The following is a 24,885-nucleotide window of genomic DNA, read 5'->3' as shown; positions in this document are numbered from 1 at the left end:
TTACGCCATGACTTTCTTGTGTAGTAGATGTGAGTATTAAAGTCTCGGTGATCCTTAGTCCAAGGTTATAAATGGTATTATGCCATGACTTCTTGTGTAGTAGGTCTCGTTTATCCTTAGTCCAAGGTTATAAATGGTATTATGCCATTACTTCTTGTGTAGTAGATGTGAGTATTAAAGTCTCGGTGATCCTTTAATAGTCCAAGGTCATAAATCAAGAGATTGTCAAAATGCACCAGTGTACCATTAGTCAGTTTTAAGATTAAACTCTTAATCAACCAATCAGAAGGCAAAGTCTAAACTCAGCTTTATATCAGTGGGACCAGGACAGCCTTTCTGCATCAAAAAATGAAGTTAGGCAGACTTATGAAGGTAAACTTTTGAATTCAGACTATTGGTAAAGGCAGACTCACAGTATAATGATTTAGCAGCAGTGATAAAATGTTGTTGATGATATGGGCGTATTTCATTATATAATGGATTCATGTCAGTCTATTCTGGTAGATTTTGATAGGAAAAAAAACATCTTGTAGAAACTGGAGAAGATTAATCCCATGTCTGGAGAATAAAGCATTGTTTCAAGGGCTTAGTGAGACATAGTGTGCAATCTGCATTTGGTTTTCATCTGTATTAATATACCAATTGTTCTGGTCATGGGTGTTTCATTTAGTTCTGTCATCAGGCATTGCAGTATAATTGTTAATAATTGTACAAGTTGTTCATGATATTGTTGTGTTGCGGATGTATGAGTCGGTCAGGGATAGCAAATCAGCTGAGACAGAAGCTTCAGAAAAAAGTTATCCCTAATAATGGTAAAGGCGAAAATGGTGATCGGCTCTGTTTTTGTGAGCGCATGCATCTGTCTGTCTGTAACACATTAAAATTTTGTCTGGAGAAAAATTCCAGAACTAATTAAGGGGTTTTTGTTGAATCTTCACACAAGAGAAAATGCAGTGTAAAAGAACTGTAACTCTTCTTTACTTGTTTTTTTATTTATTGAAACAAATATTACAAAGATATGGGACATAAATGAGAAGTGTATAATCTAAGAACCATAACTACTTCATTTTAAATATTATCCCCCTTTATTTTTATACGCCCAAAGGGACGTATTATGTTATGGTCCCGGTGTCCGTCTATCCGTCCGTCCGTTAGCAATTTCGTGTCCGCTCTGTAACTCTTGAATCCCTTGAAGGATTTCAAAAAAACTTGACACAAATGTTCACTACACCAAGACGACGTGCAGAGCACATGTTTTGGATGTATCATTTCAAGGTCAAGGTCACACTTAGGGGTCAAAGGTCATATGAGTGTGTTTCGTGTCCGCTCTGTAACTCTTGAACTGCTTGAAGGATTTCAAAGAAACTTGGCATAAATGTTCACCACACTGAGACCACGTGCAGAGGGCTTGTTTTGGATGACTAGCTTAAAGTTCAAGGTCACACTTAGGAGTGAAAGGTCATATGAGTATGTTTTGTGTCCGCTCTGTAACTCTTGAACTGCTTGAATGATTTCAAAGAAAATTGGCACAAATGTTCACCACACTGAGATGACGTGCATAGCGCATGTTTTGGATGACTTGCTTCAAGGTCAAGGTCACACTTAGGGGTCAAATGTCATATATGACTTTGCTTTGTGTATATTGCTCTGCATTGCAGTGCTCTTGTTTTTATTTGGCAGATCCCTTTTTGTTCTCTTACAATAATTTTTTTTTGAATTACTTCCCTTTTTTATTACTATAAATAGCTTATTTTGAAACTTTTTTATTATTAGCCCTAGGGAAAAACTGAGACCACTTTTCTGTGGTACAACATGGATGGTACATCCAAATTTTAGATGTATTTTGACGTAACTTTACCTGGTAAGAATTTTTGTGTGGACTTTTTGTCGTTCCTGTCCTTTGGGCTTCAACAGTCAAGTTCTTTAAATTTTGCTCCCATCCTCTGATGTAACCCTTCGGGCGTATATTGCCCCACTTGGCGGCGCTCTTGTTTATTTTACTTGGCATCCAAAAGAGCTTTTGTAAATATTGAATTCCTATGTTCCGTTTCAAAAATGTTTAAGAAATATTCACTGCAAGAAGAGGCAGCACTATAAACGAAGTAGTAGGTCACATTAAAATCCAGTTTTTAGATTTTAGAGTTTTAAATTTCAGTTTAAGGTATCTAAATTTCAAATTATCTTTATATTTGATTTTTTATCACACTGGTATATTTTGCAGATGTCAGAATTTTGTAGAATGTACAATTTGATAGGACAAATTCTTTACGCAGTCTTTGATTAAAGACTTGATTATAATTTACTAGGATCAGGAAATTTATTATTGTGGCAGAAAAAATCTCTTTTAACAGAAAAAAATCTCTGCTAACAAACTATAAAGGTTGAATGAGGTTTTACAGTGAGCTGGGAAAAAAAAGTGAATTCCGTATAGGAGACCTGTGAGATCTTATGAATCATCTCTAAATCGTTATTATTAAAATCTAACTTTTAAAATTTAATACTGTAGATTTGGTTTTATTCACAATAGTTTTATATCTGCTAATATTTGCAAATCATGCTATTTGCGAATTCAAAATATTCATGAGTATTAATCTGCAGCGTGACCTAAAACACAAATACTCACGTTTCCTAGCACCACCATGTCCACGAATAAGTCTGCTTAAACCATGAAAGCATTAACCCTCATCATGCTCGACACAATTGATTCTGCCTTTTACGACCAGTGTAGATGATGATCAGCCTGCACATCCATGCAGTCTGACCAAGATCTGCACTGTTCGCCATTCAGTCAGTATCTTTTTGGTAAGCACTGCTTTTAACAGTTTATGGTACTGTCCAAATTGAAAGATGGACAAGTTCATTATAGAAAGTTAGCAAGGTAACGGTTAAATATGATAAGATTCTTTCACTGGTGGTAAGTGCAGATGGGAATATCTGGCTCTCTGATAACTGTTTATGGCAGTAACGAGGCTCTGCCGAGTTACCACTTAAACAGTTACCCGAGAGCCGGATATATCGTCTACCACCAGTGACAGAATCTTTTTTTGCTTGCCATGTACAACAATAAATAGTAAAAATAAATTCAAACAAATTATTTTCTTATAGCACTTTTTTCTTATAGTAGCGTATTAACAAAGCGCGGGAACTTTAAGTTCGTAAACAAGAAGTACGTCATGATGTTACAAAGATGAAAACAACGCAATAGGCTGGTTTTGTTTTATCATCTGCAATGCAACATTATGTTTTTGTGGTTTTTTTTGTTAAATGGTGTTTTGAATCGAGAAATCTGTTATAAGGAACAAAGAGAAACTATCAAGGTATTTGATTTTTACCCTGTTTTACGTAAAACGTAGTTATTACTACACAAATCTACTATACAGATGTAGAGTCATCTTACACCCTGATTTTAAGCACCGGTGAAATCACAAGAAATCCCAGTCTGCGGTATGCAAGAATAAGCCTACATGAAAATTAACCTATTAACAGTATACTGTGGTCAACGAAAGAAGACAATTTTTTTGCCATGTTGCCTTGCTGTGGATTCAGTGGTATGGTGCTATCAATTGAACATTTGTAAAAAAAAAAGTTGTATGTTGAAGTTGTTGATGCCTTGTTTTCTCAGACTGCTATTGGAATAAGTTTTAACTTCAGGAATGTAGGCTATTAATATAAGACAATTATGTCGGTTTGTAACTATGCTGCATTAATTATGACATAATTAGGAATTCCTAGTGTTTTAACTCTTTTTGGACTGAGGGAACCGACCTGAACTACAATTAACAACTTATTTTAGAATTATAAACCATTGTGGTAATTATCTATAGCCTAGAATCTACCATAAACTGTTAAAGAATAGTCAGACATCGTAATTTCTGAGAAAAAACATTAGCATAGTTGTGAGAGAAAAGTTGTTCACAACTGAGAGGAATTTGTTACAAGCCGATGTTGAAAGGTTTTTTGCAATTTCAAAATAGCATCATATCTTGAGCTACCTATAATATGCATGCAAACAATCCCAGCTCTGTTAAAGAAATTTATCCCTCCCCAGAAATAGGCTACATCTGGGTTTTTGGAATATTGACATTGAATTTACCTGGCGCCGTTTCGGCGCTAAACATGCAATTAAAAGGTTTTTCAGGTATTTTAAATTTGATTAGGTGGTCCATTTGCAGCATTTACGGTTATTTAATGTAGGCTTGAGAGAATAGTGAATTTGATACACTGTTATATTGATACATAGACCTTAAAAAAATTTATCAAAGACCTGAAGTATTTGAACTGAGTTTGGAGACTATAGTGACAGAATGGGTTCTTAGAAGCCATTGGTCAGTTTCAAGATTGTGCTTAGCGACAGCCAATCAGATGCCGGAGGTTTCAGACTTGTTTGAAGAACATAAATTTTTTAACCTTTGGCCCTTTAACTGCTTTGATTCAGTATGAGGAACACCAGGCTTTGATACATTTCACTTATCTATTGCAAACTAGGAAAAAGTTATTTTGATATTAACCTTTAGCATGCTAGATAAATTGTCGTCTGCTGGAAATGTCGTCTGCTAAAAATGTAAAGTTCATTCAATTTGCTCCAAAATTGGAAGAAATATTGTCAGAGTAGCAAACAGCTTGGAACCTGATCAGACGCCGATTTAATCGGCGTCTGATCTGGTTCCAAGCTGTTTGCAAAGGCTGTTAAATTCGCCTGCAGCAGGCTAAGGGTTAATGTACTAAAAAGTCTCTGTATAACATTAACTGTCAAAACAAGTCTTATATTGTTCATTCTATGTACAGGTAGTTCAGATTTAATTAAAGATGAGTTTTATTTTTGTTTATAGCCTTAAACTTTATGAATTTGTTCATTTACATGTAACGTAAAAATCATATTTCATTATAACGTTACAATCTTTTAAGTGAAGAAGCATGTTTTTGGCTTAATTTTACTGGGTTAATTATCACCTGACTGTTTAATGGTATCCAACGAAGGCACATACTATAAGCTCTATTTATTTTTTAAAATGTATATACACTCTCAACCTCGGGACCAGTGGAAAACTTCAGTCTTGAAGGGGCTCTGGTTAGTTTGGAGGGGTTATTTTCCATTGAAGGAATTTGTTTCGGTGTAAGACAGTTGTTAAAGATTTACAGGTTGTTTGTGATAGAAGGACTTTTTTTATGAACGTAAACAGTTTTTTTTTATTTGGAGGTCTTCCCCAATTTTCAGGGTAATCCAGTTTATAGGGTTTCCTGTTGTATTGATTTTAATCCGGGGAAATTCACCTGCAGACAAAAAAGAACAAACACAGTGCAATGATATTATAAAACGCTCTACACCAGCAGTTTGCCATTAATCTTCTAGGCTTAAAGAAATTATGGTGGATACTCCAGAATGGATTATTTGAAACATCCTTACTACATAAACATGATAATTTCTAGTTTTTATGATTCAACAGGAGCTGGAGAGTTTCCAACAGAAATTTCTGTCTGCTCAAAATACAGAGCAGAGAAATTCTGATTAAATAATTATTCGCAGTTTTCTGTAATATTTTTTCTGCATTTTCTCCCCTCCAGGATACGTTTTCAGTTCACTGTACCTGAATAGAGCCTTGTTTGTGTAAATATTATGAAGTGTAAATATTATGCTATAAATTTGTTAGATGAGGGTAAATATATAAGACTGTTTGTTATCAGATGATTTTCAGACTTTTTCTCATCAAAATTGCTAGAATTAGCATGGCTAAGGCTTTTAAGTCTCACAGCTCAGTTTTATGATAATCTTTCAAACCTTCTGGTAGACTTTGTCATCATTTTTTTGTTTGTTACCAAATGTGAATTTAAGTCCCAAATTCAAGATCCATGTATTGGTCCCATGGGATAAACCTATCATCCAACTGGATATCATTAAAATTCTGCTGTCAGAAAATCTTTTTTTTTTCAAAGTTTTAAATGAATTTACAAAGTTTAACTAACTAAAGGGAGATAAAAAAGTGAATTGAATTTAGTTAATTGTTTGAAATTTTCTGGTCAAATACTCAAATCTATATTAAAGTTTAAAAAAACAAGCCTTTTGTTTTGAGAGCAATTTATAAATTGTAGACAATGAAATACATACATGTTTTGTGCAATTATATAATTATATCATTATTGTATATATAACCCGACTGCTTAGATCAATAGGGAGAATGCAGATCTACGGATCGAGGGGTTGTGAGTTCGATCCCCGGGCGTCTTCCTGATCATGCTGTCGTAGCATCTTCCCATCACTATCATGTCATCGTAGTATCACTTCCGTCACTGTACCTTCGCCGCAATTTGGCCTGGCAAAAAAACCCCAACAACACGGGAAAACAAAAAGTAGACTTCCACTTGTGAGGTCAAGCCAATTATTGTAGACAGAAATTGCTTGTTGCTGACTGGAGTTCAGAGAATTACCTGATAAGATGTCTTCTTCAACAGGCTTTCACAGACTCACCTTGTCAGCTTCTATCATCTTCACAAAAAAACTTGTCAATTTAAGAGGAACAGAAGGCTACTCTTTCTGTCAGTTACATACAATAATTACTGTTGTTTTTTTTCAAGCTTGTGTTGTCGATGCTATTATTATTACGTTGTAAGATTTAGTGTGTTAAAAGTCCTCTTGATTAAGCCAGTCAACAAATGCCAAGGATGACTTTATATTCAGTCAAAAGTTCTGTGATTTGTCAGGCACAAGTCAACCCAAGTCATGGACTTAATTCATTTTTTAATCACCCGCCATGAGTGATCACCTCATCAAGATGATGTGCAGAACCCATAAGTCAGCCATGTTGGCTTAAGGTCAAGGTCACAACTCAAGGTCAAAGGTTTGAGCCACTATCCATAACAGTGGCGGCGGATATAGCGGTCTTTCAGACTGCCATGTCATCTCAACAATAATTCTGCTTAATTAAAAATGTATCACAATTCTGTTAGCCAAATGGATATCAAACACTAGATTAGCTTTATTTATGATGTCAGAATGTAACATACCTGTTTAATCAGCTGATGCCTGCAAACCATCTCTCAAATGACTGGCTACTCTGTTGATGAAATTGTTACAAAATTTTGTCAATAACAGTTATTACCTCATTGCCCCAAGTCATCATCAGCCACAATGTGCTCTGTTTTTTAGGTGAACAAAAGCCTAGGTTCTGTTCAAGATGTCCAGTCATCAATTAACATAATGTAATCAGACTTATAAAGTATTTTCTGAAACTGACACCTTGACAGCCAGGTTAGAACTTTGGTTTTGGTGTGCAGTAAATGGACATGTATAGCCATTGCCTTTCTGAAAAATTGCATTTGTACCATTTTGTGCATCAGCTTAGACCAGACGTTAGCTGTCTTATACACAGTGATGATTATGGTTATGTCAAGCACTGTGTGTCAGTAATCCAGTACTCATGGTCCTTTTAAGGCCTTGTCAGAGAATATGATATTATATTTCAGTTTCACTATTTGTTGTTTTTAAGCGGAACTGTAAAATAACCAAGAGTTAATGGGGTTTTTTTTCAGAGCCAGCGGCACAAAACTTATGGAAGAAAGACAAACCTATAATCAAGTTCAGTAACTCCTCAATAGACATTTTGAGTGGTGAAGTTGTTCTGACTGCAGGGAAGTATGCTATACCGGGTGAGAAAAGTACAGAGAAAGCTGGTGATAGTCTAAATGTGACCTGTTATAGTAGTCTACCAGCAGAATGGGTTGTGGTTCAGGGAGAAGATGTTATTGTAAGTATAGAGAATTAATTTTAAGACCAGACTTGGAATCCTGCCTTGCCATTGGTCAATTTCAAATTTGTGCTCACAAGCAACCAGTCAGTTACAGTAGTTTTTAGCCTCAGCAGGTTTAGAAAATCAAGTTTTACAGCCTTGGGGCTCAGTGTCCCTTGCAAGATAGCTGAATTTGAAAACTACTCAAGTATGCACATGTAATTGCATATAAATGGTTGTTAGTTAGCATCATCTTTGAATCCACCAGTGACAAGTGTGCAATCTGAGACTGGTCTCCTTACTCAGTTTTATAATTTTACAGCTCTTTACTGATGGGATGGAATGATTCTCTACTTTTAGGAGAGTTTCCCATAAAAATTTTGATAATAAAAGTTTCAGCTTTCAAAAAAATGTTTGTCTGTCGCACTTTAATCAGGTTGAATTGATAGTAATTGCCCAGAAAGTGCAGCTTTTTAAAGATAATGAATATAATGTTGCAGCAGTGGGATGTATCTGTGACAGCTATTGCAAACTAAAGTTTGAATCATATTTTTTGTAATGAATCATATTTTTTGTTACAGGATTGTTTGTCAATTTTTAGCTCACCTGAGCATGAAGTGCTCGCTCAAGGTGAGCTTTTGTGATCGCCCTGTGTCCGTCGTCCGTTGTCAGTCGTCCATCCGTCGTCAACAATTTGGCTGTTAACACTCTAGAGGTCACAATTTTGGCCTAATCTTAATGAAACTTGGTCAGAATGTTACCCTCATAAAAATCTTGGACGAGTTCGATATTGGGTCATTTTGGGTCAAAAACTAGGTCACCAGGTCAAATCAAAGGAAAAGCTTGTTAACACTCTAGAGGTCACAATTTTGGCCCAATCTTAATGAAACTTGGTCAGAATGTGACCCTCAATAAAATCTTGGATGAGTTCGATATTGGGTTATCTGGGGTCAAAAACTAGGTCAAATCAAAGGAAAAGCTTGTTAACACTCTAGAAGTCACAATTTTGGCCCAATCTTAATGAAACTTGGTCAGAATGTTACCCTCAATAAAATCTTGGATGAGTTCGATATTGGGTCATCTGGGATCAAAAACTAGGTCACTAGGTCAAATCAAAGGAAAAGCTTGTTAACACTGTAGAGGCCACATTTATGGTATATCTTAATGAAACTTGGTCAGAATGTTACTCATGATGATCTCAAAGTCCAGTTTAAATCTGGGTCATGTAGGGTCAAAAACTAGGTCACCAGGTCAAATCAGTTTTAGGAATAAGGTCAGTAATTCGGTCGAAAATGTACTTCCATGGTGTAGTCGAAAGAAGTCCATAATAAATAGATCCTAATTTTCCAATTTCTTGCGCAAATTCATGTAGAACGAGTGCCTTAATCACCGTTTTTCACTACTAGAAGACATTCTACATGAAATGAGACGGTTTTCATCTTCATACACCCCACATGGCAAGTTTTGCAGATCGAAACCGGAAGTAGGTGTTTATTGCGCGGACGAGAGTAAATATGCGCCATTTTTAGGGTAGCAGACCACAACTGACTGGCATTTCACTAGGAACTACATAACCCCCTATTTTCTTTTCATTTTTTCGTTAATTTGTGATAGAACTTTCATGAAAAATAGGTGTAGGAAAAAGTGATGTTCTCTAAAGATAAGTAAAGACGACCTGAAGTTGTCGTTTTTTATATGAAACAAAGAAGGATTTGAATTACTGACCTTTAACCTATAAGAGCTTAAATAAGACTTTCTCGAAACACATCGCAATTAGTCTTAATAGTCATAGATCGGTTGTTTATGATATAAAAGGGTGTTTTCAATGCAAAATAATAGTGAAATTTGAATAATTTTGAATTTTGACCATATTTTGAGTAGATGCGCCTATTCAGCAGCGATTTCTGGGATTAAAAAGCCAATATTTTGTCTCCAGAATGTCAGAAAATGCACAAAATGCATCCTTTTGGGTCTTATTCATGACGGAATGAATGATATTTCAGAATCCAAGTGAAAAATAATGCAAACGAGTGAAACTTTTACCAAAATATACAAAAAAAGGGCCATAGGGCCAAAAATTAGCCCAGTAAATTGGTAGGGGGTGGCTTCTATTAAATGTCTATATTTCTCTAAAAACTCGAAATTTCACAATGAAACTTGGCAATATGTTTGGTATTACATCTTTCTTGAAAATAGAAATGAAAATTGTGTGATATTTGAAAAGAAACATTTCTTATAGGAAAAGCTAGTTAACACTCTAGAGGCCGCATTTATGACTATATCTTAATGAAACTTGGTCAGAATGTTAAACTTGATGATCTATAGGTCATATTCAAATCTGGGACAGGTGGGGTCAAAAACTAGGTCACCAGGTCAAATCAAAGGAAAAGCTTGTTAACACTCTAGAGGCCACATTTATGACTGTATCTTCATGAAACTTAGTCAGAATGTTAAGCTTGATGATCTTTAGGTCAGGTTCGAATCTGGGTCATGTGGGTTTAGAAACTAGGTCACCAGGTCAAGAAAAGCTTGTAAGCACTCTGGAGGCCACATTTATGACTGTATCTTCATGAAACTTAGTCAGAATGTTAACCTTGATGATCTTTAGGTCAAGTTCGAATCTGGGTCATATGGGGTCAAAAACTAGGTCACCAGGTCAGATCAAAGGAAAAGTTAGTTAACACTTTAGAGGCCACATTTATGACCATATCTTAATGAAACTATCTGATGATCTTTAGGTCAATAGGTCAGGTGAGCGATACAGGGCCTTCATGGCCCTCTTGTTATCTCAACTTTTCGAAGAGAAAGTAAAGCCATTCGCCCTGGCATCGGTGTCTCCGTCTGCATCGGTGTCGCTGTTAGTTAAAGTTTTTGATAAAGTCAGATATCTCTGTTGCTATCAAAGCTTTTGAATTGAAACTTGAAATAGTTATTTACTGTCAAAGTCTACACCAGGAGAAATAATCCCCATAACTCTGATTTGAATTTTGACAGAGTTATGTCCCTTTTTAACTCGGAATTTTTTGGTTAAAGTTTTTGATAACAGTCAAATATCCCTGACGTGCACTATTGCAAACTAAGATTTGAATTTGGTGACTCAAAATTGTTCCCCCTTTTGTACTTGTTTATGTCTATGTTTTCATTATTTTAACTTCAATTTAGTAAGGAGGCTTTTGAATAGTCAAGCATTGCTGTCCTTCAACAGCTCTTGTTCATGTATCTTATTGCATAAGATAACAGTGCTTTCTTAATTTTAATTGGCAATTTGTAGTCTTTGAACTTTCCTATAAAATTTCAATAAAAGTGAAGCTGCCAAGCTGGATTTTAAAACATCAAAGAAACGCCAACCTGTTCAAACCTGTTTATACAGTGTGGACCAACCCATTACCAACTCATGTGTTGTTTATAGATGTTTAAAATACACTTGATCTGTTTTGTTTTCAAAATTAAATGTCGTTTTAGATGTACTGTACAAACTCTGTGCTCTTTTGGCTCATGAAACGTACCCCAATACTGGAAAATACCAACAGAATCATCCCTGCTCCTTTGGACAAAATCTCTTCTTTCTTTCTCATTTTTCAAGTTTAAAAGCGATAATTCTCACCATTTAATTTTTTTTAATGTTTGTATTGAACAAGATCAAAGGGCCGATTGCCTCGATCAAATTGATCAGGGGGAGTGTGGTGGGGGAATTTTGTTCGACAGTGCTATCTAGTGTTTCCCATTCAAATTCAATCCTCTTGGCATATTTTAGCTTGACTTTTTGAAGAAGAGTAAGCTAACTATTTACTGCCAAGGTCATAGATGGAGCAATCCCTTGGTTAAAGTTTTGCAAGGTCATATCTCAATAACCATTGTATATATTGCATTGAAACTTCTCTTAAGACTTCATTGTCATCAAACCAACTGAAGTAATTAAGCAAGACATCCTTGTCATCAAACGTACTTACAACCCAAAGTTAGAAAACTCTTGGTTGAAATTAATTTGAGTTATGGCCCTTACTTGGCTTCGAAAATTTGGTTGAAGTTTTGCATGCAAGTTTTTATCATTGCCTTAATAAAATATAGATTTGAAATAAATTGTAAAAAAATAATTCTGTTATGTAAGGCTTGCCAAGTTATGGCCCTCCTTTAAGTTTTAAGTTGTCAAAAAGTCAAGTCATGACAGCTGTGGTCATGGTTGCAGAAATACAGTAAATAATGAAATGCTTCTTTTCTTGTCAGGGTCCAAATTTTGCAATAAGTATGGATCTTATGGAGATAGGGGTCACAAATCTGCAAGATGTGGATGGACATCGATATGCAACAAACCTGTTTATAGACAGCATAAAGTTTGACTACACTGGACTCTATGTCTGCAGACTGATACAAGATTTGAATGTAAACAATTCGGTCTACATTTTTGCTGAAGGTATGTCAGAGATATAACCCAGTCATATCAACCCTTAGCCTCCTGGTGGCAAGTGATTCTGCCTTTGTGACCAGACGAGTGCAGACTAAGATCGGTCTGCACATACTTGCAGTCTGATAATGGTTGCAACTGTTTGCCATTCAGTCAGTATCTTTTTGGTAAATTACCCCTTTTAACAGTTAATTGTACTGTCCAAATTGATAGATGGTCAAGTTTATTATAGAAATTTAGCAGAGTGCTAGAGTTAAGAAAACAAATGTTTTCAGAGGTTGAGATTTCAAACTTTTACACAAATTATTGAAATAGCTTTTGAGCATATTTGAGCCATGCCATGAGAAAACTAACACAATGTGTTTTAGACCTGCATCAGCTGGATCCATGCTGGTTGCAAACGCACTATGTTGGTTTTCTCATGATGGGGCTTATTTGTACCTGTAGGATTTCTAACATACCTTTATGAGTGTATTAATTGTCAGAAGTTAGAACATTGTTATTTTAGGAAAATGTAGATACACGTTTTGATTTAAGCACTTGTCAGATCTGTCTTGTTTTTTTAACCTAACCTTTAGCCTGCTGGTGACAAGTGCCTTTGCAACCAGTGTGCAAACCAAGATCAGCCTGCATGTCAGTTCAGGCTGATCATGGTCTGCACTGCAGTAAATTTTCATTGAATACCCTAGTACTGCTACTGCCAGTATTGAATGATTGAGTCCAGTCCATTTTAGAAATTTAGCAGGTTAAAGGTTAATGGACGAGTCAGTTTTACTAGACAGGTAGAAAATTCCAACAAATGCTTATATGCATGATGTATTGACATCTTGCAAACTCTTAAGTGATCTCTTATAATATTATGAAAAAAAGTAAACTGCCAAAAATTGATCAAATTCTGCCAAAAGCAAATATTTCGATTTTACTGTATCATTAATGAGAGTAATATCCTCTAACACACAAGTACTATGATCTGTTCAGAGAAATATTTTACCAGTTTGTTACTTATTTATAGTTTATAAACATCGAAGGAGAGATTATTGTTTTTGAAAGTCAAGAAGAAATGTAACAGTTGTAGAAGTGTTGTAAAAAAAAAGCTGTCATGGAACTACAGAATTTCCATTAAAATGAAAAGAGATAAATTCATGGAATTCAAATTTTGTAAACAAATGATTAATTCATATCTTTGAATTTAATGTTGTTGATAGATGCAGCAACAAAAATCCACAACATAAATTGATGAAGTCTCAATACATTCATTTCGAAACTTTTTACAGATTTAGAGAACCCGTTCACAGACCGACACTATGTCGACCTGCCGTATTACCCAAACCATCTGACATTGTATATGAACAGAGGTTTTACAGTGCCATGCCAGACTAGTTCCCCAGACATTAGTATCACATTTCGCTGTGAATGCCACAACCCAAAGCCATTGGGACCAGAGCAAGGTGTCGTGTTTGACCCAAAATGGGGCGTTAGAATAGAAACAGTAGATGGGTCCTTTGATGGTTTGTACGTCTGTGAAACAACCATTGGAAATTTTACGTACAAGAGAACGTTTACATTTTTGATTCATGGTAAGTATTAGAGAGCAAATTGTGTCAGTGTAGGTACTTTGGTTAATGAAATAGTATTTCAGTCTATAAGGAGACTCACCACGGCGTCAGCGTCACACCCTGGTTAAGTTTTTCGTACCAGTCCACATTTTGACAAAGTCTTTTGAGATAAAGCTTTGAAACTTTCAAGAGTACATAACTCTGTCAAGCATTTTGACTGAATTATGGCCCCTTTTGACTTAGAAATCTTGGTTAAGTTTTTCGTACCAGTTCATATTTTGACAAAGTCTTTTGAGATAAAGCATTGAAACTTTTCAACAGTTGTTTACCATCACCATGTCCAGTTGTAGGCAAGAGTATATAACTCCATCAAGCATTTTGGTTGAATTATTGCCCCTTTTTGACTTAGAAATCTTGGTTAAGTTTTTCTTACCAGTCTACATTTTGACAAAGTCTTTTGAGATAAAGCTTTGAAACTTTCAACACTTGTTTACCATCACCATGTCCAGTTGTAGGCAAGAGTACATAACTCCATCAAGCATTTTGGCTGAATTAAGGCCCCTTCTGACATAGAAATCTTGGTTAAGTTTTTCGTACCAGTTTATATTTTGTGTGAAGTGTTTGACATATGGCTTTGAAACTTTTATATCTTGTTTAGTATTATAGTCTCTATCAATAGGCAAGAGTACATAACTCTGTCATCTTTTTTGGCTGAATTATGGCCCTTTTTGAACTTGGAAATTGGTTCTGTTTTCGTATATGTCCGTGTTTTGTCAAGACTATTTGACATATGGCTTTTAAACTTTAAACACTTGTTAATAATTATGATTTCCATCTGTAGGCAAGAGTACATAACCCTGACAACTATTTTGGCTGAATTATGGCCCTTTTTGGACTTTGAAATTTTTTTCAAAACTATTTGAACTGTGGCTTTGAAACTTTTAACACTAGTTTATCAACATGATTTCCATCTGTAGGCAAGTGTACAGAACTCTTTCAACTATTTTGACTGAATTATGACCCTTTTTGGACTTGGAAATTAGTTAAAAAAATTTATACAAGTTCATTTTTTGCCTAACATATAACTTAACATATTTGCCATCATGGTTACACATTGCCATTTAGTGCAAGACTAATCGAAATCCACAAATACAGGAACATTTTTTGTTTAATCCATTTTTTTCTTTTGTCTGATAATCTATGGAAATATATTAACCCCATTCTTCAATCAGTTCTTCGAATAGTCGAGCGCGCTGTCATCCGACAGCTCTTGTTCAGTTATGTAAGGGCAGGTAGTTAACCTTACCAGTGTTCCTGGATTATGTACAGGTACAAATCTGTTCACAGCAAGTAACTGCAAACTTTCCTAAATGAATCAAAGATGGAGGACAAATGATTTCAGACACAATGTCTTTTATCAAATCGTCATGGAGAACAGACACCCGCCCGGGGATCAAACTCACAACCCCTCAATCCATAAAGCTACACTCTTCCTACTGAGCTAAGTGGGTGGCCTAAATATATAGTTTGTTTCTCACTGACCACTGTACAGACTTGTCACAGGTGGCAATCTGTTTATAAGTTTTGGCCAATGTTTGACAATGCTTACCCTCATCATTGTGGGTTTGAAATGTGGCTTTGAGTGTAGAATTCTTTCGTGAAAGAAAATGATACAACCCTAGTGCCAGTCTAAAATAATGCCTGGAGGGTCATCTTGGGCTGCTGTTTGGGTGTGGAAATTCTTCCATGAAAAAAGTGCTACCCTGGTGCCTGCCTGAAATAATGCATGGAAAGGCACCTAGGGTTTTCCTCCAAAACTCAAGGCTGAAAAAAATTGCCATAATTATGACTTAAAATTGTGTCTGTATGACAAACCAACAGAATCAAAACAAATACATGTAAATATTTTTGTTTACAGTGCCTCCAGATGTGCCACCAATTCCACACTTGGTACCAAATCATGATATACATAGAACTGTTGGAGAAGCCTTTAGTTTACAATGTAAGGTTAAGGTTATGACAGGTATAAGACCAATACTCTCATGGAGTTTCGCTAACAGTGGAAAACAGGTATGTAATGATATTTAGTTCACTTGTAAAGTATTACAGACACTCAAAATACCATAAAATAGATCCATTCAATCCCTGCATGTTAATTTTCGTCTTCTTATAGAATTCTACTGAGCAATTTGTCCTTAAATACCAGAAGGTCACTTAAGACAGTCTTGGGTCATTGTTAATCCGGTTCTGTAAATCCTGTCCTATAATTTCAATGTTTCACTGCAACATTTTTAGCTTTCTGATTTTAATGATTTGTTTTTAATTGTCAGCACCAGCGTTGATAAGTATTGCCCACTTTTCATGAAAACTATAGAAGATGTAGCTTTGAAACTTTTTATACTTGTTTTTCATTCTTAAAAGAGAAGGGCCAAGAACTATAATGCTTGCATTTTGTCAGAATTCTGGCTCTTTTATTACTTTTATTTAGTCCAATTTTCTTGGGCTAGAAATAGATAATTTAAATCTCAGTCAGACACTGTTGTAGTCAGAATCTCGAGACATTAATAAATGGCATCGTCCCATCATCCTGCTGTAAAAATATCTGTCATCAGTCATATTTTTAAGTTGTCAAAAATCTGCAGTTCACAGACTTTAACCTTTTATAGATATTTATACATTTGAAGTTTGTTTATAATAAATACATCCAGGTAGAAGTAAGTTAAAAGTTGGAAGAAATGTGTGACCGTTATCTCAGTGTTGAAAAACTGCTTCAGAATTACAAGGTTATTGCTTGTTATCTACCTAAAGAACAGGCATTGGTCTTCATTTAAAATATAAAATCAGTTGAACAATTTTTGGGGGTGGGGATCGATTTAGCATATTTCTGAAGCGTGATATATCACTAACACAACAGTGTTGGGAATCAGACAAAATTTTCACCCTGATCAAGCACTTAATTTTTTTACACTCACATCAGTAAATGAGAAAGGCAGTTCTGTCACTGTAGCTGGTATATATAGGCCAGATTTAGTTTATTTTGGGACGTGTTTGTGACATCAGAATTTATCGATAATAAAAAATTTATGTTGACTATCACATCATAAGTCACTTATTCAGGATTCTGTATTGCTGTGCATAATCAGCAACTCGGGAATTAACTGGTCTAGAATTTTCAGACAGTCTTTGAGAGAAGAAGTTAATTAAGAAATATTTTATGTTACTTAAGGAATCAAAAAAATATTTATTTATCTTGAATTCCTCTTTATCTAAATTGGAAAGGTAGAGATTAGATAGATGCCTTCAGAATGTAGCCCGATAATTAAACCACTTTGAAAACCTTCTTGTTATGATAGCATGATAGAACTTCATCTTTTACAGTTTCCGAGTTCATAAAGAGATTTTGTAGTTTTCTCTGAATGTCAATAATAGATGCAGGAAGTTTGTTTTTAGAATTGCATCACAAAGTTACAGGTTACGAAACTGACTTAGTGCGCAAAAGAATTTTGTTTTTAAAAGGTTACTGTAGATTTGGTAACTTTTGCATAACTGTTGTTCCAGGATTCAGTATACAACAGCCATATTTACATCATTAAGAGTTAGCGCCACTAGCTAACTTTGCTGTTTCCTAGGTGAAGCAGTTAAATATCCATGACTGTTTTGAAATGGTCAGTGACCCACCATTTAAGAATATTGAAGAACAAGTTAGTACTGGTACAGGAAGTAGGAAAACCGAGGGCATTTACTGGGTAAAAATCTACATTAAACAAAATAAATCGGTATCTGAAAATGCATATGAAATATGGGTATCCTGGGATGAAAAAAGTCAGTTTTGTAACCATTTGAATGTATGATAAACCCAGAGCTTTAGACAAACCTTCATGTTCAATTCTTTATCCCATCTTTTTTCTCCTCTCTTCTATAGGAAACAGAATTAAAGGTAAGATAAAACTTTGCATGACTATATTACAAACTAATATTTGTCTATTATTTATTTTCTGTTCAGTATCTACTAATGTTCTTTTGTTATTAACAGGTGTATGTTGGTATCTAATAAAATAGCTTCATTATTTAGCATCTAACTAAATAAATAGGCATTTCATAGCATTTCGTTTTTAGCTCACCAGAGTACAACATGCTCAAGGGAAGCTATTGTGATCTTTCAATATCTGTACTTTGTCCGTGGACAATTTCTTCAAACAACATGACTAAAATAAATGGTTGATGTTGATGAAACTTGGCACAGATGTTCCTTTTTTTCAAGAAGTCCATTCCTATCAGAACGCTGAATGCAATGGCAATGACATTGGAATTGAAATCTTTAATAACCTTTTCAGAAACTGCTAGCCAATTTAGAATAGATAACACAGAAATGTTCCTTGGGTGACCCTCTACAAAGATTGTTCAGATTATTCAGATTCATCAAAATACATGGCCACCATTTTCCCTTTGTGTATATATTGGAAATATTTTCTTGTCAAAAACTAGTGGTCTGATTTGTAATAATTTCGCAGAAATGTTCCCAGGTTGACTATCAATTAAAATTGATTCTAATATGACTAACAATACTTTAATCATTACAACGATATTATGTTGGCGTTACGTCAACGTGATATTTAGCGCCATGTACGCATCAAGAAATAGCACAATATTTACTTAATAAATGAAATGTCACATTGCACAAATGTGTTGATTAATTTACACACATACTGAGTTAGTTATTCGCTTTGTTGAATAATTCGCAATTATTTTTGCCCGAACTGAACTCTGCCGCAAGACATATTACCATTTCTGGTCCTGGCGTGTATAAACAAAGACCTAGTATTGGCGCCATGCTTGTGTGAAGAAACAGTTCCATCATATTTTATATAAATTTTACAATAAAAAACAGATTAGAATCTAAATAACTTATAGCAAAACAGTGCTTTATCACTATTTATACACTCGGGCGGTTATTCTGGTCCGAAATAATTTCACGGCGCAGGGTATAACCGCCCATCGTGTATAAATAGTGATAAAGCACTGTTTTGCTATGAATTATTTCTTAATTAAAGCCATCTTTATTTATAAAAAAGAGGTCTGCTATGTGTGGGCCTAGTCTTCCCTATATGGCTGTTTGGAAAACATTGAAAATCTTATTATCTGAATGACTGCAGGAATTTTTATGCTCCCACACATTGATGTTATTATTTTTGCCCAAACATATCACACATCTGTCTGTACATCCCAAAATCTTGTGTCCAACTCCTCCCCACACTATTAGCCTGATTTGCTTCAAACTTTCACAGATCAACAAGCTTGATGTGTAGTTGACCGTAAAGGAAGGACTTTTTTTCTGTGAATATTTTTACTGCAGTTATGGCCCATTGATAATTTTTGCTATATAGAGGATTGCACAGTTTGTGGGGGCAGCCGTGTCCTATGGACACAATTTCTAGTTTTTTCCAGAAATGTTCCTTGTTAAACCTGTTGAGTTTTGCAACTCAGGTGAGCAATAAAGGGTATTCATGGCCCTGTTGTTGTTTCATATTTTAATTTATTTGGATGCAATTCATCTGTAACAGAGTTTTAAAGGCATGTTACTGAGTCATCTAATATTACAGTAATTCAACTAACCTTTGCTAACATCGAATCACTTACCACACAAGTTTTGCTCAAAGCATCAAGGTCCATCTCGTTTTGATTTTGGAAGCCTCAAATTTGCCTAATGGATGGTCAGTGATTCAGTCCCCAGAAAAAAAAAAACTGGTCACGCTTACTGACTGCTGTTACATAACTGAATTAATGTTGAAACATGTTAAAACAAATATCAAACAAACTTGCATTACCAAGTGTAAGATTAGAATGACAGTTGAATATGAAAATGATTGTTTACAGGGAGACTGTATACAGTTATAAATGCCATCTTTAAACCATTATATTGTTCCTTACTGTCAAATTAGACATTCATTACCTCCATATGTTACAAACACTTAGTAATATGTCTTTGCCTCTTTTCTCCAGGTCGGTATAAATATGTAGTTGTAAGGGAAAACGCTTAAGATTTAAGAGGGTCAAGAGTGTACATGGCTTATAAACAAGAGTCATTACAAATTAAGAAGGCCAAACAATTTAAGATTTAGAGAAAATAACAAATAGGGAGAGGGAGTTAGAGTGAGTTAGGGGTCAACACATTCCTCATAAAGGCACCAGTATTATTCTACAGAGTCCAGGATTATAAAACTGAATTAGGAGACCAGTCTCAAAATGCTACATTGTCATTGGTCAGTTTTAAAATTATAAATAGTAACAACCAATCAAGTGCTAGAACATTCAGACTGGTCACAAAACCCTTGTTTTATGAACTTTGGCTCAGTTTTTTCCCCCAAAAAAAGGCCCTCTGTGAAAGTAAAACTGGTTAGAATGGAGGCTAGTCAATGGAGGGAACTAATTTGATCTTGAAGAAAATGTTGAAAACATGCCTGCATGTTAACAGTTTGGTTTATATAACTGTTTTGTAATATATATATACCCTGTTTGCAGCTATTTTCGCAGTACTAAGGGAATAAATTAATAAAGGAAAGAAAAAGCAATATTATGTTGCTATTATTTCCTATTAACTTCGTAAACCTTTTCTTTTCCACTATCATTTCAAGCAGAAAATCATTTTTCTAGTCCTTGTTTACTTTTAACCCATCATGTTTCTGGTGCATGCGACCTTCACTTTTGCCAAGGGAGTTAATTCTGATTTCGCGGTACAGCATCCGACTTGATACAGGGATTCCTGTAAAAGTGTAAAATGTATAGGACCCCTAAATTTTCAAAATAAATTTCTTGAGTAAGACATTAACAGTTACTGCAATGTAAAATTAACACAGTGGAAGGGTAACTCCGTCAAATAGTTGAACAACACAAAATTCATTACCAACTTAACTGAGTCAAATGTTCGACGAGGGCATTTAAAAATAATTGACCTACGTTTACAAAAATAGGGTGTGAAACATAATCAGCTTCCAAAGTAGGTCAGATTTGTTTACTGTAGAGAGTGCTGCATATTGTTGTTCTCGCAAAAAATAAATACCACGAGACCAGATGTAACGCGAAAATAGCAGCAAATGGTATATTTTCATAGCCAGTTTTGTAATAATAATTGAATATACCTCCTGTACAGTTTCTTAAAGTAACCATCTTATTATTAATTAATGAAAAAAGTTTAAGAAACAAAATTAATATATAGTCAAAAAAGAAGTCGTTCTGTATTACACACTTGAATCTTTCATTTAAGATGGCAGTTGTTTAATTACTTTGATTACAAAAGCTGTTCTTTCTATCTTTCTGTCATTGTCATTATTATTGTTTTTACATTTATACTGTGTAAATAACGGGCATTGTTATAAAATACCAGGATTTTTTCCGAAATGACATTTTGGTAGGATGTGCAATTAATAGAAATTTTATTTGTTTGTTGGGATTTCATTTATGGGATTGAGGCAACCACAAAAATTAGAACCCAATGAATATTAATGATTTACCAGCAATTTTTCAGGAAAAGATGTGCTTATTAATATCTAATTATCTCTTTGATATTAATTTTTTAGGAATCAAATCGGATCAGTATAATGAAACCATATAGAACAGACGGTGGGGGAAGTGGTCTCGAGGAGTATCGTGGCGACCTTGAGGTTCGCAGTGTCACCCTTGAAGATCAGGGAATCTACAAATGTATTGCATGGATCTCTGACAAAAACAAAGGCAAAGACGAGACCCATGTTTATGTTCATGGTGAGTAGCAATTTAATATCTGAAATTATTTGGTAAGAAATAGGTGCATATTCTGTGACCAAATTTGCTCTTTGGAAAATAATTTAGTGCTTTTATGCCATTGACCATAATCATTATTCCTAACAGAATTTCTTTTTTCAGTCCTCTATCGATATTTCACTAGTGGGAACTTACCGGTTTGGTTTCTCATGTGGTGGATTCTGCCATTACTCAAAAAGAAAAGACTTTTCTTGAAACCTTCACATAAATAGAATGCAATATGGAGAATATACACATTATTGTATTATACATCTGAAGGGACGTATTATGTTAATGCCAGTGTCCGTCTGTTAGCATGTCCGCTTTGTAACTCTTGAACCCCTTGAAGGATTTAGAAGAAACTTGACACAAATGTTCACCACACAGAGGACATGCATAGCACATGTTTTAGATGGCTTGCATCAAGGTCAAGGTCACACTTACGGGTTAAAGGTCATATAACCTTGATACGTGTCCGCTCTGTAACTCTTTAACTGCTTGAAGAATTAAAAAAAAAAACGAACTTGGCACTGTTGTTCACCACATGGAGGCAACGTGCAGAGTGCATGTTTAGGATGGCTCGTTTCAAGGTCAAGGTCACACTTAGGGGTCAATGGTCATACCTTCGTGTGCATATTGCTCCGTATTGCAGTGCTCTCTGTTTGTCTGTCCATTTGTCCATCTTTCCATTGGCCAGTTATGAAAAGATTCAGCATTAACTCTAAAATTATTAGAGATTTTTTCATGAAACCTGATTCATAGATTGCAGTTTATATGGGGAATATGCAGGTCCTTCATTACAGTTTCAATATAAAATATTGTGGTTCCTATGGCATCAAATATGGCAAATATCTTTCAGGCAGAGGACTTATATTGCTCGACAACAGTTGTACAATTTCATGTTTTAAATGGTTTCAACGAGACAGACCATTTCTTAGTTCCTTACCAGTGATTGTTTTTAAAAAGTTGAAAACAATCAAACATATATATACTACACTGTGAATCTGCCAGATATATTTTCACAATTAAATTTAAATAATACACAATTAAACAACTACTAAATGAATGTGTATCACTATTATTTATACTTGTTTTTTTTTCAGAGAAACCATTTGTATATCTGATGGCAGTAGAGGAATCTATGACAGTGAGAGAAAAAACTGATCAGAAAGTTGATTTCTACATCAATGTGAATGCCCATCCTGTACCCGATTTTTACTGGAGGAAAGGAGACAAAAATATCACTAAGAAGGACACTAACATAGAGTCCCAAAGATTGTAAGCAATTTAAAGCTAAAACTTAGGGATGGGTTCAATTTGTTTCACTTTAAGACAGCTCAGTAGGAAGAGGACAAAACTATGAATTGTGATGTTGTTAGTTTGATCCATGGGTGAAGTATGCTCTCTCTGGCTAGTTGTCTGAGAGGTTGTTACTTCATTTCCTTGACAAGGCTTATGTTCTCTTTTGCTGTTGACCAAGATGTTGTCAGTTCAATCTCAAGGGAGGGGTATTTTCTACATGCCTAATTGCACAAGAGGTTGTGAGTTGGATCCCGAGGCAAGGGGTATAATCTTCATGCCTAATTGACAGAGTTGTCAGTTTGATCCTAAGGCAAGGGGTATATTCTTCGTCCTTAATAGCCCGATAGGTTGTTAGCTGGATCCCGAGGTGAGGGGAATGTTCTCTATGACTAATTGACCAAGAAAATGTTAGTTTGATCCCTGGCAAGAAGTATGTTTTGCATGCCTAATTGCCCAAGAGGTTATTAGTTGAATCCTGAGGCGAGGGGTATGTTGCTCTTGCTGAATTGCCCAAGCAAGGGGTTGTTGGTTGGGTCCTGAAGCAAGGGGTATGTTCTTTGTGCCTAAATGCCCAAGAGGTTGTGAGTTAGATCCTGAGGCAAGCAGTATATTCTTTGTGACTAATTGCCCGAGAGGTTGTTAGTTACATCCTGAGGCAAGTAGTATGTTCTTTGTGCCTAATTGCCCAAGGGGTTGTTAGTTCAGTCCTGAGGCAAGGGGTATTTTCTTTGTGACTAATTGATCAAAGGGTTGTTAGTTGGATCCTGAGGAAAGGGGTATGTTCTTTGTGCCTAATTGCCCAAGGGGTTGTTAGTTCAATCCTGAGGCAAGGGGTATGTTCTTTGTGACTAATTGATCAAAGGGTTGTTAGTTGGATCCTGAGGCAAGGGGTATGTTCTCTGTGACTAATTGCCCAAGAGGTTGTTAGTTGAATCCTGAGCAAAAGGGATATGTTCTTTGTGCCTAATTGCTCAAGAAGTTGTTAGTTGGATTCTGAGACAAGGGGTATATTCTTTGTTCCTAATTGCCCAAGAGGTTGTTAGTTGGAACCGAGGGGAGGGGTTTGTTGTCTGTGTCTAATTGCCTGAAATGTTTTAAGTTTAATCCTGAGGCAAAGTGTATGTTGTCTGTGCCTAATTGATAAAGGTCAGTGTGTCTGAGGTATTTCCTCCAACTATTTGTCATTTGGTGAAGTTGTAAGTTAGTTGTAGAGAATAACAGTTTGTAAAGAAAATTGATTTTATTCCTCATTGAAGTAGCGGCTTTGATGGCTTTCTCTCACAAGAATACTATTCAAAACTTCATTTTTCAATAAGTTTATACCTATACTCACTTTAGTAATCACTTTCTTTTATCATTGAAACATTTTAACACTTTGCTTTGTCATTTTATTGGTCAGATTTGACAAGACCAGAGGTGCCGCAGAACCTGTATACTATAAAATATTATTCAAAATTAAGCTTTTCTTCAGAATAATGAACAGTAATCATTGCTGACTGGGAGAATTATGGGTTTTAAATATAAATTTATATCTATTTTTTGGCACAGTCATAATTGTGTAATTTTATTGAAAGGTTTCTATAAGTGTGTATCAAGCTTTAACAGATTATGTTGTACTGTAAAATCAGTCATGTTTTGCAAGAGATAAATAATTTTCCTGGACTTTATGCTTACTCCAGTCAATTATATTGAACCCAAATGAACAGATAAAGTACCAAACAAATTTTGAAAATCAACAAAAGTCATATCCGCCCAAAGTAGCCGGCTTGGACAAAACCACAAATTTTCGCGCCCGCCATATTAAATAATTTCACATTGCAGGTATTCATTGCTACTAAACTGTTGTTAGAAAATGTTTATTTGAACAACTTATATCTTTATTTGTATCGGATAAACAAAAACAAATCATACTCACAAACGCCTGTGGTCTGTTAAAAAAATGCATTCTTACTTTAAACAGGTGTATATACTTCTTCGCTGCAAATTCAGACAAACCTTTGCAAAATTGTTTTTTGTTATACATACCAGTCTACTCTAAATAATGCTTGTATGTTTAGAAGTTTAGACTAGGGTGTGGTTTTCTCTATGGGCTATATATTTTAATTGAAGAATCATGCTGCAGCTGAAG

General features: G+C 35.2%; 1 protein-coding gene across 3 annotated transcripts in view; it reads left to right on the top strand.

Annotated features, from left to right (window-relative positions):
* LOC123557632 (vascular endothelial growth factor receptor 1-like) overlaps window positions 1-24,885 on the top strand; it is an 81,570-nt gene that overhangs the window by 34,661 nt on the left and 22,024 nt on the right. For 2 of the 3 annotated variants that reach the window (XM_045349228.2, XM_045349230.2), the window contains exons 2-8: window positions 7,525-7,739; window positions 11,946-12,132; window positions 13,398-13,700; window positions 15,598-15,749; window positions 17,602-17,616; window positions 21,254-21,437; window positions 22,559-22,733. In XM_045349228.2, the coding sequence (XP_045205163.2) occupies window positions 7,525-7,739; window positions 11,946-12,132; window positions 13,398-13,700; window positions 15,598-15,749; window positions 17,602-17,616; window positions 21,254-21,437; window positions 22,559-22,733 (1,231 nt within the window). The remainder of the gene's footprint in view (window positions 1-7,524; window positions 7,740-11,945; window positions 12,133-13,397; window positions 13,701-15,597; window positions 15,750-17,601; window positions 17,617-21,253; window positions 21,438-22,558; window positions 22,734-24,885) is intronic. The other variant, XM_045349229.2, reaches the window with a different exon arrangement.

The sequence above is a fragment of the Mercenaria mercenaria genome, chromosome 5 (assembly GCF_021730395.1).
Source record: "Mercenaria mercenaria strain notata chromosome 5, MADL_Memer_1, whole genome shotgun sequence".
NCBI classification, from domain to species: domain Eukaryota; kingdom Metazoa; phylum Mollusca; class Bivalvia; order Venerida; family Veneridae; genus Mercenaria; species Mercenaria mercenaria.
The sequence above is the reverse complement of the archived record's forward strand: the minus strand, read 5'-3'. Positions and strand labels throughout refer to the sequence as shown.